General features: G+C 43.8%; 1 protein-coding gene and 4 non-coding genes across 5 annotated transcripts; all 5 read right to left on the reverse strand.

Moving 5' to 3' along the window:
* Positions 1-3,310: 3,310 nt before the first annotated feature.
* LOC142593381 (small nucleolar RNA SNORD100) lies at positions 3,311-3,395 on the reverse strand. The gene has a single exon (XR_012830990.1). It is a non-coding gene; the product is annotated as a small nucleolar RNA SNORD100 (small nucleolar RNA).
* Positions 3,396-3,730: 335 nt separating this feature from the next.
* RPS12 (ribosomal protein S12) lies at positions 3,731-7,747 on the reverse strand. The gene is made up of 6 exons (XM_075707820.1): positions 7,725-7,747; positions 7,535-7,586; positions 6,999-7,115; positions 5,180-5,282; positions 4,581-4,682; positions 3,731-3,817 (listed from the first exon to the last, which is right to left on the reverse strand). The coding sequence occupies exons 2-6, from the start codon at positions 7,546-7,548 to the stop codon at positions 3,755-3,757; spliced, it is 399 nt and encodes a 132-aa protein (XP_075563935.1). The 5' UTR covers positions 7,549-7,586; positions 7,725-7,747; the 3' UTR covers positions 3,731-3,754.
* Positions 4,148-4,280, reverse strand: LOC142593378 (small nucleolar RNA SNORA33). Its single transcript, XR_012830987.1, has one exon. It is a non-coding gene; the product is annotated as a small nucleolar RNA SNORA33 (small nucleolar RNA).
* On the reverse strand, positions 4,750-4,835 carry LOC142593379 (small nucleolar RNA SNORD100). The gene has a single exon (XR_012830988.1). It is a non-coding gene; the product is annotated as a small nucleolar RNA SNORD100 (small nucleolar RNA).
* On the reverse strand, positions 6,187-6,258 carry LOC142593368 (small nucleolar RNA SNORD101). The gene has a single exon (XR_012830977.1). It is a non-coding gene; the product is annotated as a small nucleolar RNA SNORD101 (small nucleolar RNA).
* Positions 7,748-13,429: the final 5,682 nt, after the last annotated feature.

A 13,429-nucleotide genomic window follows, 5' to 3' on the forward strand; every position in this document is an offset into this window, starting at 1 on the left:
CCTTGTCACAGAAGGAGATCAGGTTCATCAAGCAGGACCACCTTTCATAAACCCATGCTGACTGTGCCCAATTGCCTGGTTATCCTGTATGTGCTGCATGATGGTACTCAGGATGATCTGCTCCACAACCTTCCCCAGCACTGACATCAGACTGACAGGCCTGTTGTTTCCCAAATCCTCCCTCCGGCCCTTCTTGTAGATGGGGGTCGCATTTGCTAATCTCCAGTCAGCTGGGACCTCCCTGGTTAGCCAGGACTGCTGATAAAGGATGGAAAGTGGCTTGGTGAGCACTTTCGCCAGCTCCATCAGTACCCTTGGGCAGATCCCATCCAGCCCCATAGACTTGTGCATGTCTAAGTGGTGTAGCAGGTTGCTAACCATTTCCCTTTGGATTAGGGGGGGCCTCATTCTGCTTCCCATCTGTCTTCTAGCTCAGGGGGCTGGGTACCCCAAGAACAACTGGTCTTGCTATTAAAAACTGAGGCAAAGAAGGCATTAAGTACATCAGCCTTTTCCTCATCCTTCATCACTATGTTTCCCCCTGCATCCAATAAAGGATGGAGAGTCTCCTTAGCTCTCCTTTTGTTGCTAATGTATTTATAGAAACATTTTTTTTACTGTCTTTTATGGCAGTAGCCAGATTAAGTTCTAGTTGGGCTTTGGCCCTTCTAATTTTCTCCCTGCATAACCTCACAACATCCTTGTAGTCCTCCCAAGTTGCCTGCCCCTTCTTTGAAAGGTCATAAGCTCTCCTTTTTTTCCTGAGTTCCAGCCAAAGTTCTCTGTCTGGCCAGGCCAGTCTTCTTCCCTGCCAGCTCATCTTTCAGCACATGGGGATGGCCTGCTCCTGCACCTTGAAGATTTCCTTCTTGAGCAATGTCCAGCCTTCCTGGACTCCTTTGCCCTTCAGGACTGCCTCCCAAGGGACTCTGTCAACCAGTCTCCTGAACAGGCCGAAGTCTGCCCTTCAGAAGTCCAAGGTAGCAGTTGTGTAAAGTTGAATAGTTGGAGTGCACTGGACTCTTCTCAAATTGCTTGCAGGTTTAAAATATGTAAATAAACCTTAAGGACCTATTTACAATTAAGACTACTAACTCGACTAACATACAAATTCGCAATGTGTCTTATACAACGACACATTCAGTGTGCATCTTCCCCATATATGGCTTTAAAAAACAAGTTATAAGGAATTTCACTGCTCCTGTCAGAAGTAAAAAGCAGTATACTAGCTCCAAATCCATGAAAACAGACATCTGGCTGACCTTTAGTGCAAGTCTGAAACTGGTGCTGTTGTACTATTCTAGCCTAACCAAATGAATATGTATATAGTGAACAACTACAGAGATTAAATACACAAGGTGAACAGCCTTCCACATCCTCTATAGAGGTAAAGTAGCAACAGCCAGACAACTTCTTCAGAATTTTATTAAAGCAACAGGTTATCAACTTTATGTTTATGCATCCTTTTCAGTGATAGTTCCTTCTCCTTTCACTTCAAGATCATCTCAGAATTGCAGTTCACCTGGACAGGAACATTTCTTCCTTCTTCCACCAATTTCTTATTCTCTCCCTCCAACAGCAAGTTAGAAAATAGTCCCCTCTGAAACTTTAGTATGTGTTGGTATTGGTGCATCACCTCACAAGATACCATCAGTAGATTTATGAGAAATAAGTTGTACCAGCAGAAATTTTCCATGTTGAGTTGATCTCAAGCTAAAGTTTCACTTAACAGGGCAAATCCAGTTAAAAAAAAATTCTAAGCACTATCGTTTACCCATGCTAAAGCAACCAAAATTTTATCAAACAGCCCTAAAACCTTAAGCAAGTTCACATCACATGCACTGAATCTACGTACTGAGCTCCAGTTTTGGATCCCAATTCCCTTTGTGAATTCAACTCTGATAAAACAGCCAGCCAAGGAAAAGCAAACCCTAAATCTTATTCAGACTGCCAATACTACCACCATTTCAGACAATTCTTTCTCTGGAATGTAGCTGCAAACATTATAAAAACACAAAGAACAAATAGCGTAAGTGTATTTCATCAAAAACTCTTGGAAGATGCAGCTTAAGGTAGGACAAAAGATGAAGCATACTTTGGTGTGCTTCTATATACAAGAGTCAGATACTCAACATTATCAGCCAAACTCAACTGACAAAATTTTTCAACAGTTAGCATCTTGCAACTCTATTTCAAAAGGATTAACTAAATTTAAAAAGTATTATTCTTACAAATTACTTCTGTTCTCAGAAACATCCAGTAGTTTGGTGAAATAAGATCTGCAACTAAGACTCTTATCTATAGGAGTGAATTTCTATAATTTCAAATATATTCAAAACGATCTAAATGGAAAATGGTAGTATTAATACATTTGTGAGAGGAACTTCCTTCTACTTGCAATACTAGCTTGACATTAACTAAAATGTTAACAGCTACTGTAACTCCTTTACTGAGAATTCAGAGACAAGCCTGAACATACATAACTTCAGGACAAGGATACATTTCTTGTTTTTAACCAGACCCGGAACAGGTGAATCCATTAAGTACATCTGAAAAAGCTACTACAGGAACCTCTCAAAAATCCAAGCCACCCAGATCTAGCTACTAAAAAGCTGTGACAAGGTGAAAACCAAAAGACACCTGAAAAGCATTAATGACAGCTGTAAGGAAGTGCACCTGATGCCAGCATCTGGAGAAGATGCCTGCCTCAACACTAACTGAATGACTGGAGATGTCAAAAAAGGGGTTACAAACTATAATGAAAACTCAAACTCCAGAGCCTGAGAAGTAAACAGAGATACACATTCCTGTCTCCTCAGTCTACAGGTACCCAGCCTCATACTCATGTTCATGTCCTCCTGATCAGCATAATGGAGCAATTCCTTATGACTCCACTTAGAGCTGCTCCACAGAAAATGTAAGACATATGAGACAACTTGCAGGAGAGTGGAAAAGTAATCTTGAATTCCAGTCCCCATCTCACCTTATTGTCAAAAAGCAAAAAAATTGACAGAAACATAAGTTCTGTACATCATCCAGATACTAGGGAAACCAAGTCACTAGGCAAGTCAGAGCTCAACACTGCCTTGGTTTGAGCAGTGAGATCTCAACTACTTGGCTACCTTGACTACTGAGAACGCCTACAGAATCAGATCTAGAAGTATATAACAATGCTTCTTCTAAGAAGCTAATTCTACCCATAATTTGCTTCAGAACTGAGCAAGGGGGGGGGGGCGCAAACCAACAAAACCCAACCTCGTGTCAAGTAAATTCCTTGAATAAATTGAGATAGCATTTAAACAATTCCTGCAACATCTCAGAAGATTTGGGTAACAGTTAAGGCTGTTCTCCTCATTTGTTTCAGCAGAGGGAGCCAAATTCTCATCACAGATGCAGCAGTACTTTGGACTTTCCCAAAAAGTTACTCTGAATCCCTGCAGAAGCACAGGCCTAAGCACTGCCAAGCAAAGGTACTAACTGTCAGCATTTTCACAACTGAGAAGCTGTGCAAAGTTCCATAAGTTGGTAACCTCTGGGGTAGGAACAAGAAACAGAAGCACCCTAGAATAGGAAGAGCAGGGATTACCATTATCTTTTGAGCAAGCTGAGAGATTTAACATACTAATAAACTATACCAAGACCTGCGAAGTCCTTTCACCTTCTGATGTTACCCTCTACAACTCAAAGAACTATTCCACAAATACCCACCCATAAATCACACACACACTAGTCAGGTTCAAAATTTATTTTCCATTCATTTCTTGCACTTGAAGTACTCTTCGATGACATCTTTGGCCTGAGATTCTTTGCCATAGTCCTGTAACACAAAATAACCCATTAATAACATACAGACCCATTCAAGATTTTACAACCTATTTTTAAAAGGACAACTGAGATTCTGACATGTTTTCCCAAGACATTCCTAAATATTCCCAAAATTCCATACAAGTAACCTCAAGCAATCTGTCAACTGCTTTCCCTTTGTTCTCTAATAAATGGCTATTCTAATAAAGGACTATTCTATTTCATTCTATTCGTATAGATTCAAACAAATTCTTCATTTCTGCTTAGAGAAAGCCAATTAAAGTATGTGACACAATAACAAAAGTATGAAAACACATGCAGAAGGCATTAGTCTTTACTGCAAAGATGTAGCCATCTCTTGGGACCTCAAAGACAACAAAGTCTTCAAGGCTCGTACTGTGGCTTTACTTTACCAGCTGTTTTAGAATATGCTCTGCAAAACATTTTCAAGTTAAGCAGACACATTTAACTGGCATTTTCTTCTTCAGCAAAACTGCCTCTCCTCTAGTTAAAAGGCCTTTCCTTTAATGCTTACTGGCAAGTGGGCATAGATACTTTAAGGACACAACCATTAACTCACAAAATTAATATGAGTATTTTAAATAAACATGAAAGGGAATACAGAACCAGGAAGCAGCTTACTTTCACTATAAACAATGAAAAGCAACTGTTTTAAAAAAAATCTAAAAGTTCTATTTAATAGTCCCTTATCTAAAGCATCCTTATCTTTACTGCTTATTTTCAGAAGAAATAAGCTAGAATTAGCATCATCTTACTTTGACAACCACACAACTGCAGCCCACTACTTTGCGAGGTTTTCCTTCTCGGTCAATCTTGCAGAGACCTACCCATTCACCCAGCTTCTTGTTGTCATCAACCTGTGTAAAACATTGCATCACATCAGAACTAGTCATTTCTAACTTCACTAGATTCAGCGAAAAAGCTGCTGTACTCTCAGAAGTACTGGGTAACAGATGGCTCTTTCCTCACAAGTATCAGTAGAGGGAGCCAAAGTATCATCACTGTACAGCTCATAGGTATTTTAATTTGAAGTCATGTTAAGACTCCTCCCATGATCCACAACCACTTGCAGCATTAATTCTTTTTCTCATTATACAGGACACAAAAATTCATTTCAACTTTGTAAAATACCCGACACGCATCCTTTGCCATTTACATCCAGTTTTTGTACTGCTTATGTGACAATCATAGAACTAAAACAATCTCTACTGCCAAGAGAAATTTTGCTTAGATAAGTCATATACAGACTTACAGCAGAGTGTCTCAAAGGTTCAGCTCTCTATGCTGAAACCAGCAGCTTATATTGCAAGCAAGGTAACTGATCCAAACTTGAGTTTGAAGTTCTGACACTCACCTTTATTAAGTTGATCTGATGTTCTGCACAAAGTGCTTCAACTAGCTTTACATACGTGGGTTCATCACAATTTGAAGCCAGAACACAAAGATGGGCTTGGCGTCTAAAACAAACCAGAAATGAAAACTGACAAATGTAACCTCAGACACTGCTTAAACTTTCTTTAATGATCAAAACTGTGAAGACCAAAATTCAGCACGTGCATTTCTAGACAACCACCACTTCCTAAATTTAATTTTTGGTTCTGAGACACCATACACTTTTGAAATACTAAAAATACTTTTGATATCATCTGCTACTTTTTATGTTTTCCATATATGTAGCAGACTACTCATACATTGTTAGCTTTATTATCAAATTCTATTCCAGTTTCAAAAGCTTCTAAAAATCCCACTAAATAAGTTCTCAGCCATTGGAAAAAGGTGTAATGACTGGATAAACACCAGGTCCCATAAAGAACTGCTGTCACTGTTAGAAAGCAACTGAGTTACAAGTTGCTTTTTCTTGTTTACCTCAGATTACAATAATTTAACATTAGAATTGTCATTATTAAAAGCTTGAATTTCCACATCAAGTTGTTATAAACTCTTCAGAACAATCTTTTCTACTTACGGTCAAAGAAGCTGTTATGACAGGGCCCCAATTCTAATTATGCTCTTTGTATACTGTGGTACAATGTTAAGAATACCAAAGGAATACCTGACAACAAAGAGAGCTGTATAGGTCTTCTGTGCTTAACCTAATGTAATTTGACCACTGCAAACAAAGTCAGTTTTCTCCACAGCCACCTTCATCATGAGTTTCACCAGAATGTTTCAGAAACATTTCCAAGCAAGAACCATCACACACAAATGTATATAAACCTTGTACATACATCATCCTCTTAACACACAGCATATGAAGTTGTAGCTAAACTCAAAAGAACTCTTACAAACTAGTTGTCGGTCATCTAAGTTGTATTTATCCTCCATTATTTAGTACCTTGTCTTAGAGCTTTTTGCATACAGGTTTGTCAGACTGCTGTTCTCACTCATAAGAGTGAAGGGGTATCCGACAAATTGTTAAGTCATCACCCAAACACTGTAGCATTACACTTAAGCACTGTCTATTCTTAGAAGTATGTGCCTACATATAGAGACACACACAGAGGTGTGTATGTATGTGTATATGTACACACATATATGTAATACTTCACCCTACCAAGAAACTGTAACTAATTACCATGGCTAGCACATATATGACAAGTTTAATATTGTTCTGATATTGTACCAAAGCAATTATTTACATCTGCAACATAAAAAATGAAGCTAGCAAAAAAGGTAAAGGGAAGCTATGAATTTCAGGTTTTCTTCATAAAAAGTAAACTAACTCTTCCAGGTTAAGTCTGACATACATATTAACCCTCCCAACTGGAATTCTAAGAAAGCTTTGAGAAGAGTTTATCATTTCTTAAAACACGAGGTTGTTGAGCCCCAGATTTCCATAGCTACATACCGCAAGCGCCATTTCCTTCTCTTCACAAAACCAATCCACATGAAAACTTGATGGCGCAGGAGTCACAGAAAGACAGAACCTAATACACTAGACGCTGTTATTCTCGAGTCACTGAGTTTAGCATCTGTACTTTAAGGTCACAATTAAAGACCCCGAAAAAGATACAGCAAAAGACAAAACTCCTTGGCATAAAAGCGTACTCTTGCAAAAGCTTTCAACTAAACATCTGGACAAGCCAAGCATTGCATGTGTTCAGCACAGCTCATCACAACGCACCTCACCCAGTTTTGCTATTCAGCACAGACAAAATGGGACCACCACTTACTTGTCCAAAGCTTTGGCCGCTTCACGAATACCACGAGCTAGGCCATCATGGATAAGTGCGGTCTTCAGCACTTCTTGCAGGGCGGTGTTAACATCCATTACACCTCCAGCAGTAATGCTAAAGAGAAAAGAGGTTACTATTGCTCTGATCGTGCCAACATCTTACAACTATCAGCAGCAGCTTCCCGTTCACCTGCAAGCAGCCGGCCAATAAAAAAAAAACAGAAAGGCAAGCTAAAGAAGGCAGGCAAAGGAGAAATTAGAAGAAACCACGGGAGACTAAATCCTCCCGGCGAGCCAGCCAGCTGCGCTCTCCCCGTGCTCCCGTACACAGAGGGGAAGGCCGGCACACCGCCGCCCGCTCCGGCGGACCCCAGGCCGCGCACCCGGCCTCCGCCCGCAGGAAGCGTGCGGCAGCCCCACGGCGGGGCCTGCGCAGGCCGCAGCCGCAAGGCCCGACACGGAGCGGCGCGAAACGGCGCGGTCAGGCGAGACGCGGCCCCTCCGCCCGCCGCCCCCTGCCCCGGCCCCGCTCACCCTTCCTCGGCCATGGCGCTCTCGGTGGGTGCTGTTCCCGCCCGGGTTCCTGCTGCAAATACAGACACAGGCCGCCCCGGTGAGTGCCGCCGGCCGCCCCGGGGCCCCCGCCCGGCCCGCTCCCGCCGCGATGCGCCGCCGGCCGCGGGGATTGAGCCCGGCAGGCCCGGGCGCCATGGCGGCTACTCACCCCGCCACCACCGCCGGCCGCCGCCAAAGAGGGGGCGGCGCCTTCCGCCGCGCGCTCTTATAGCGCGCGAGGGCCCCGGCGCGCGGGGGCGCGCAGGCTGCCCGCGGCGCTGCCTGATGCGCCGCCGAGCCCGCCTCGCGCCCGCGCAGCCATGGCGGCGGGGCCTCCCTCACGGCCTCCCTCCCGGCCGGAGCAGGCCCGGCCCGGCCGGCGGGGAGCGCGGCCTCCTGCGGGGAAAGGCAACTGCAGCAGCCGGCTAGGGGCCACCACCTGGGGCAAGGGGCCACCACCTGCGGCTGGGTCCCATCATCTTGGAGTCCTAGAATTGTTTAGGTCAGAAAAGACCTTCAAGATCATCAAGTGCAACCATTAGCCTAACGCTACCAAGTCCACCACTAAACCAATTTAGCGTAGAGTAATAATTAATTTCATGTTTCCTGGCTTGGTGGCTGGATTATTTTTTAACAAAAGTAAAACGAGGAATCATTAATGTTGGCAAGGACCTCTTAAGATCATCGGTCCAACCGTCAACCCAACACCACCACGCCTACTAAACCATGTCCCAAAGTGCCATGTCTACACGTTTTTTGAACACTGATGGTGTTCATCATCAGGGATGGTGTTCACTGTCCAGGGATGGTGGCTCCACCACCTCTCTGGGCAGCCTGTTCCAATGCTTGACCACTCTTTAGTAAAGAAATTTTTCCTAATTTCCAACCTAAACCTCCCCTGGCGCAGCTTGAGCCCATTTCCTCTTGTCATAGAATCATAGAATCATAGAATCGTTTAGGTTGGAAAAGACCTTCAAGATCATCCAGTCCAACCATTAACCTACACTACCAAGTCTACTCTAAGCCAATCAAGGGTAGACTAGACTAAACCATGTCCCAAAGTGCCACATCTACCCGTTTTTTGAACACTTCCAGGGATGGTGACTCCACCACCTCTCTGGGCAGCCTGTTCCAATGCTTGACTACCCTTTCCGTAAAGAAATTTTTCCTAATTTCCAACCTAAACCTCCCCTGGCGCAGCTTGAGCCCATTTCCTCTCGTCCTATCGCTAACTACTTGGGAGAAGAGACCAACACCCACCTCACTACAACCTCCTTTCAGGTAGTTGTAGAGAGCGATAAGGTCTCCCCTCAGCCTCTTTCTCAAGACTAAACAACCCCAGTTTCCTCAGCCGCTCCTCATAAGACCTGTGCTCCAGACCATTCACCAGCTTCATTGCTCTTCTCTGGACACACTCCAGCACCTCAATGTCTTTCTTGTAGCGAGGGGCCCAAAACTGGACACAGTATTCCAGGTGTGGCCTCACCTCTGCCCTAGGGCAACAAGTGCACCTGTTGCTGCTCAAGTGGTCTGGCTTCAAACAGCACCGTTCCTCAATACCTGGCAGCCTGGAGGAAGGTTGGGAACAAACCTTAAATCTCCGCTGTCTTTCAGTGGGGGTTACGGGGCTTGGCTGTAACTCGGGAATCTAAAAAGCGCAACTGCCTGTTCCTGTTGCTGTCAGATGCTCACACAGGTGACGTGTGCGTGGGCAGCACAAGTGGTCCAGCTGATCTGTGCGTGTGCAGCGTGGCCACCACATTTCAAACATGTTAGTTGTTCAGGTGCTGTCAGTCTGACATGGGACTTGGTCCATCCCATCTGTTGCAGACTTGACAATTTGACCGTCGGGTGGTCTACATATTGACATCTTTGTAAAAAATACGTAGTGCCAAAATATAACGAAAATAAGTAACAAATAGCGATAGCTATGGTTTGTGGCTAATGCAATCGAATGCATTTGTCACCAATGTTGTCAGTCACCTTTTCTACAATATGTACTTCTTTGATCTTCCTGGTATCATCAAGCAGCAGGCTGTGGGCTAAATCTGGGTAGTGAGGAGACACCGTCCACGCAGTGACCCACCAGGTCTGGTGGGAGCAGGGGAGGACAGAGAGAGAAAGTGGAAACCATTCAGCTAGCTCAGAACTGCCCCACAAGCCTCCAGCTCAGGTTCCACATTTCTGAGTCTGCACGGGGGAAAGGCCTGGCTAGGGGCTGTGGCTGCAGCACTCCCAGGCTCCAGCTGTGTCTCTCCCTGCCAATGTCAACCCTGTGGCAGTCAGGTATGTACCCTTCCTATTACGGAGTGGGCAGAAGCTAACCAGAGCCCTCTGAAAAAGTCATGGAGACAGAAGTGTAGTGTGGTGTACTCCTCTCCCTGCACTCTGAGCTACCAAGGGCAAACCCAGTAGGAACGACACCGCCCATTACTCATGCTGACAGCCTCCAGGGTGCACATGGCCACCTCCAACTGCTGCCATATATTGCTTGAAACTCTGAACTGCAACCCCAGTTGCAATATGCCACTGCAACCCCAAGGCAGGTATTCTCATTTAGCAGCTCCTGTGGGACATTTGGCTATGACTTCTCCCCTTCTTCCTCCACAAGAAGTGGGAACATATAATTTCCTTCATACTGCTCAGACCCCAGAAAGCATGTAAACACACACAAATTATAATGCCCACCTTCTTCCCCTCTCCCCAGGGAGAATGTTCTTCCCTATATCCATCTATCACTTAATTTTCTTGTGCCCCTTAAAAAGCCCCAAAGACGCCTAATCTACAGAGGAGTTTTTGTACTGAGTGGAACAATAAACCATTATCTCCCTCAAGGTCATCAAAGGATAACAAGAAGTCCATAGCCAGCCATGAGACCCATTAGTAGTGCCACATAAATGCAGTATCTATTCTGTCCAGGAGATGGAAGTATGCATATCTGAAAGATTTGTATTAGACCAAAAGTGTTAACCACAGTCAAATTATAATCAATATTCTAGAAGTAGAATATACAAAAATAGTTTTCATAGCACAGTTGCAAGAAAACAAAGCTGCACTAAGATAAAAGTTACATATGTGTAGAGGGGAGGTTTGCATCGGCACTGAACTCGGTGTTGAAATGTTGGTATAGCACAGTAGATGTACGTTTTTGTGTGTAATAATTAATGGAAGTGTGTGATCTTGTTTGAAAGTCCACTCCACTGCACAGCATGTTAATGTGAGCTCAGTGTTCATCTGGGCACTTTGCACGCTGTTGGCACTACTCCACCTGCTCCACCTTTCTGTCCAGATTCCTACAAGGAGTAGCTAGTTTCTTAACCTCTGCATTTTCTCTTGGAGTTATGATGTCCATTTAGTCCCCTGCAGTTTAAATGCTGGCATACAGCCATGGGGCATGACACGTTTAAGCCAAGGCTTGCGGTCCTGCGCCTAGAGAGTACTTCTAGAGCACTCGAGGGTGGGTGAGTGGAGGAACAAGGAGGGTGCTAAAAAATGAGGAGCTGCCAGATGCAGTGCAAGAGCCTGCCTGGGCTCTGGAGGGCTGAGGTGGTGTCAGTGCAAATGCTGGCCTGGTGTTCCACTGAGCAGCCAGTCACAGCAGAGGAACTCGGTCCTCTCAAGATTTGCTTATATTGTAAACAGCATAACATGCTGTCTATAAACTTGGATTTGGGGAGAGGAAGAGTAACAACAACCAGCTGTCACATGACATTCAAGAATTTGGATTCTCACCAGCTAGCTGTCCTGGGTGATCCGTTCGGACTCACCATCTTGCTGCATATATTTAAAAATCCTCTGGTTATAGCTGTTCAGTTCCTTGACTCCCCCTAACTGTCCCCCCTTTCCAGGGTGGCAGCCGCCTTCTTTTTTCGCTCTAGGATCAAAATGGCAACTGAAGTTGGGGGCTTTTTCAGAAGAGTGGTACTGCAGTGAGGGTATAATGGTTCACTCTGTATCAGCCATCCTCTTCCTGCTCCTTTTTGCTTTCTCTATTTCTCCCCTTGTCTCTTGCTGTGGTAACCTTTACCTTCACACTCTACTCACCTCAGCAACCACGACCCATCTTTTCTTCAAAATGCCACACTCTGGTGGTAGCTTAAGTGCCATGTTGTAAACTGTGGAGACTCGGGAACTGAGTAATGAATAGTTCAGACAGCGGCACAGTACGGCAAAGCAGCCAGGTAGGCAGGCGAAAGTGTCAGGTATTACAAACTCCCAAGAGAGATCCATGACACTGCTAAACTCTGAACAATCAGTTCTGAATTTCAGTTCTGAACAATCCTTGCAAAACTTACTTCCCTCCGACATGTTTCTAGAAATACACAGGCATGTGCTGTGATTACATTTCCAATGTCACAAGATAGACTTATGTAACTTTCCTTCCAAAACAGACATGATTTCTCAGTCTTGGAGAACATTGAGTTGGAAGCCTTCTTGCAAATAACACCAGTACACATTTCACCCTACTCTTCCTAAACAATTATCTTATTCATTTCCTGGTCACGCAGTCCAAAAAAAGGTTCTGCATCATAAAGATGGGAGGCCAGGCTATTTTTACTGATTTTCTTGCCCTATATCCACAGAAGTCCTGCTCACCAGCCCAAAGGAGAGAGATGTGTATTTCCAAGCATCTCCAGGTAATGGTTCAGAACAGCCAACCGCCTGCTGCTACTCAGGAGTGCAAGAGATGTGTGCGTCGAGTTTCAAGCACCTGGAGAAATTATGGTGAGACCGTTCTGGGGTCCCAGAAAGAGGACAAGCTATGGCATTTCAACACCCATTTGAAAAGAAGAAAGACCTTGATGTCATGGTAGCTAAACAAAACAGTTTGCTGGTTTTCGTTGTCTTCCACAGATTCTGCACTAGGCTCTCAGAGGATGTGGTTATCATGTGGTTACATCAGAGCCATTTTAAACTCTTTCCAAATACCTGTGTGCAGCCTGTGACTTCTGGCAAAACAAATAGTAATGATGCAAATAGTATGATGCAAATAAGCACTGGCTAAGTGATTTCTGGATTGTAATGCAAAAGTATTTCTAAGATCTCTACAAATACACAGAACAATAATAAGGGATATGTATTCCCACACGTGCTGAGCATTTCAGAATGTGCTGGATGTCCACAAAGGAAGCTGCTCTTAAAGCAATTGTTCTTAATATGTTTTTATCTTGTGGACGTAAGCAATGGATGCAGACTCTATTTGTAGTATTTATGGAGGGCTAGTGCTCCAAGGCTTGAATTCTACATATGATTTTGGATCTGAAAGGAAAGATAGGTTTTTCTAAAGCTGCTGCAGGCATGACATAAGCAAGAAAGGCTTGTATGCTTTTAAAACAAATGAATTTTGTTAGACTTGAAAAACTACTGTGACAGGCTGGTAACAAGTCCCAGTTTAATGGTTAACAAATATTTATAGCTTACAAAGAATATATGAAGAATTAACAAACATGTTCCATCAACCAGTTTCTTCTGGCAATAATGAGCAGTGCATAAGTAAACTGTATGCAGGCACAGGGAGTTCGTAGCCCCGTTTCATTATTGGAGCCATAGCTCACGCTGATCACCGTGCATCACTGCTACTTCCCACACTTCAGCCTTCTACTGCATGCATTGACTTTGTGGAAATCTGACTCCATAGGCTTTATTGGATTACTCATTACTCACATGTAATTATTAATGTGAGGAGGACTGGGTTTTGAAAGTAGTTGGAATCTGTTGAGTGAGAGCAAGTAGTTGGAGTGAAAACTGTTTCACCTCCTGAACATAATTGACTATCTCTAGCCACAAGATGAAAGCTTAATTCTCTCTACATGATTTTAATCTCTCTACAAGTTTATCTTATTTGCTCTATTTGTGAGGCCTGCTTTACCTATA

Source organism: Pelecanus crispus, chromosome 3, assembly GCF_030463565.1.
Source record: "Pelecanus crispus isolate bPelCri1 chromosome 3, bPelCri1.pri, whole genome shotgun sequence".
Taxonomy (NCBI): Eukaryota; Metazoa; Chordata; class Aves; order Pelecaniformes; family Pelecanidae; genus Pelecanus; species Pelecanus crispus.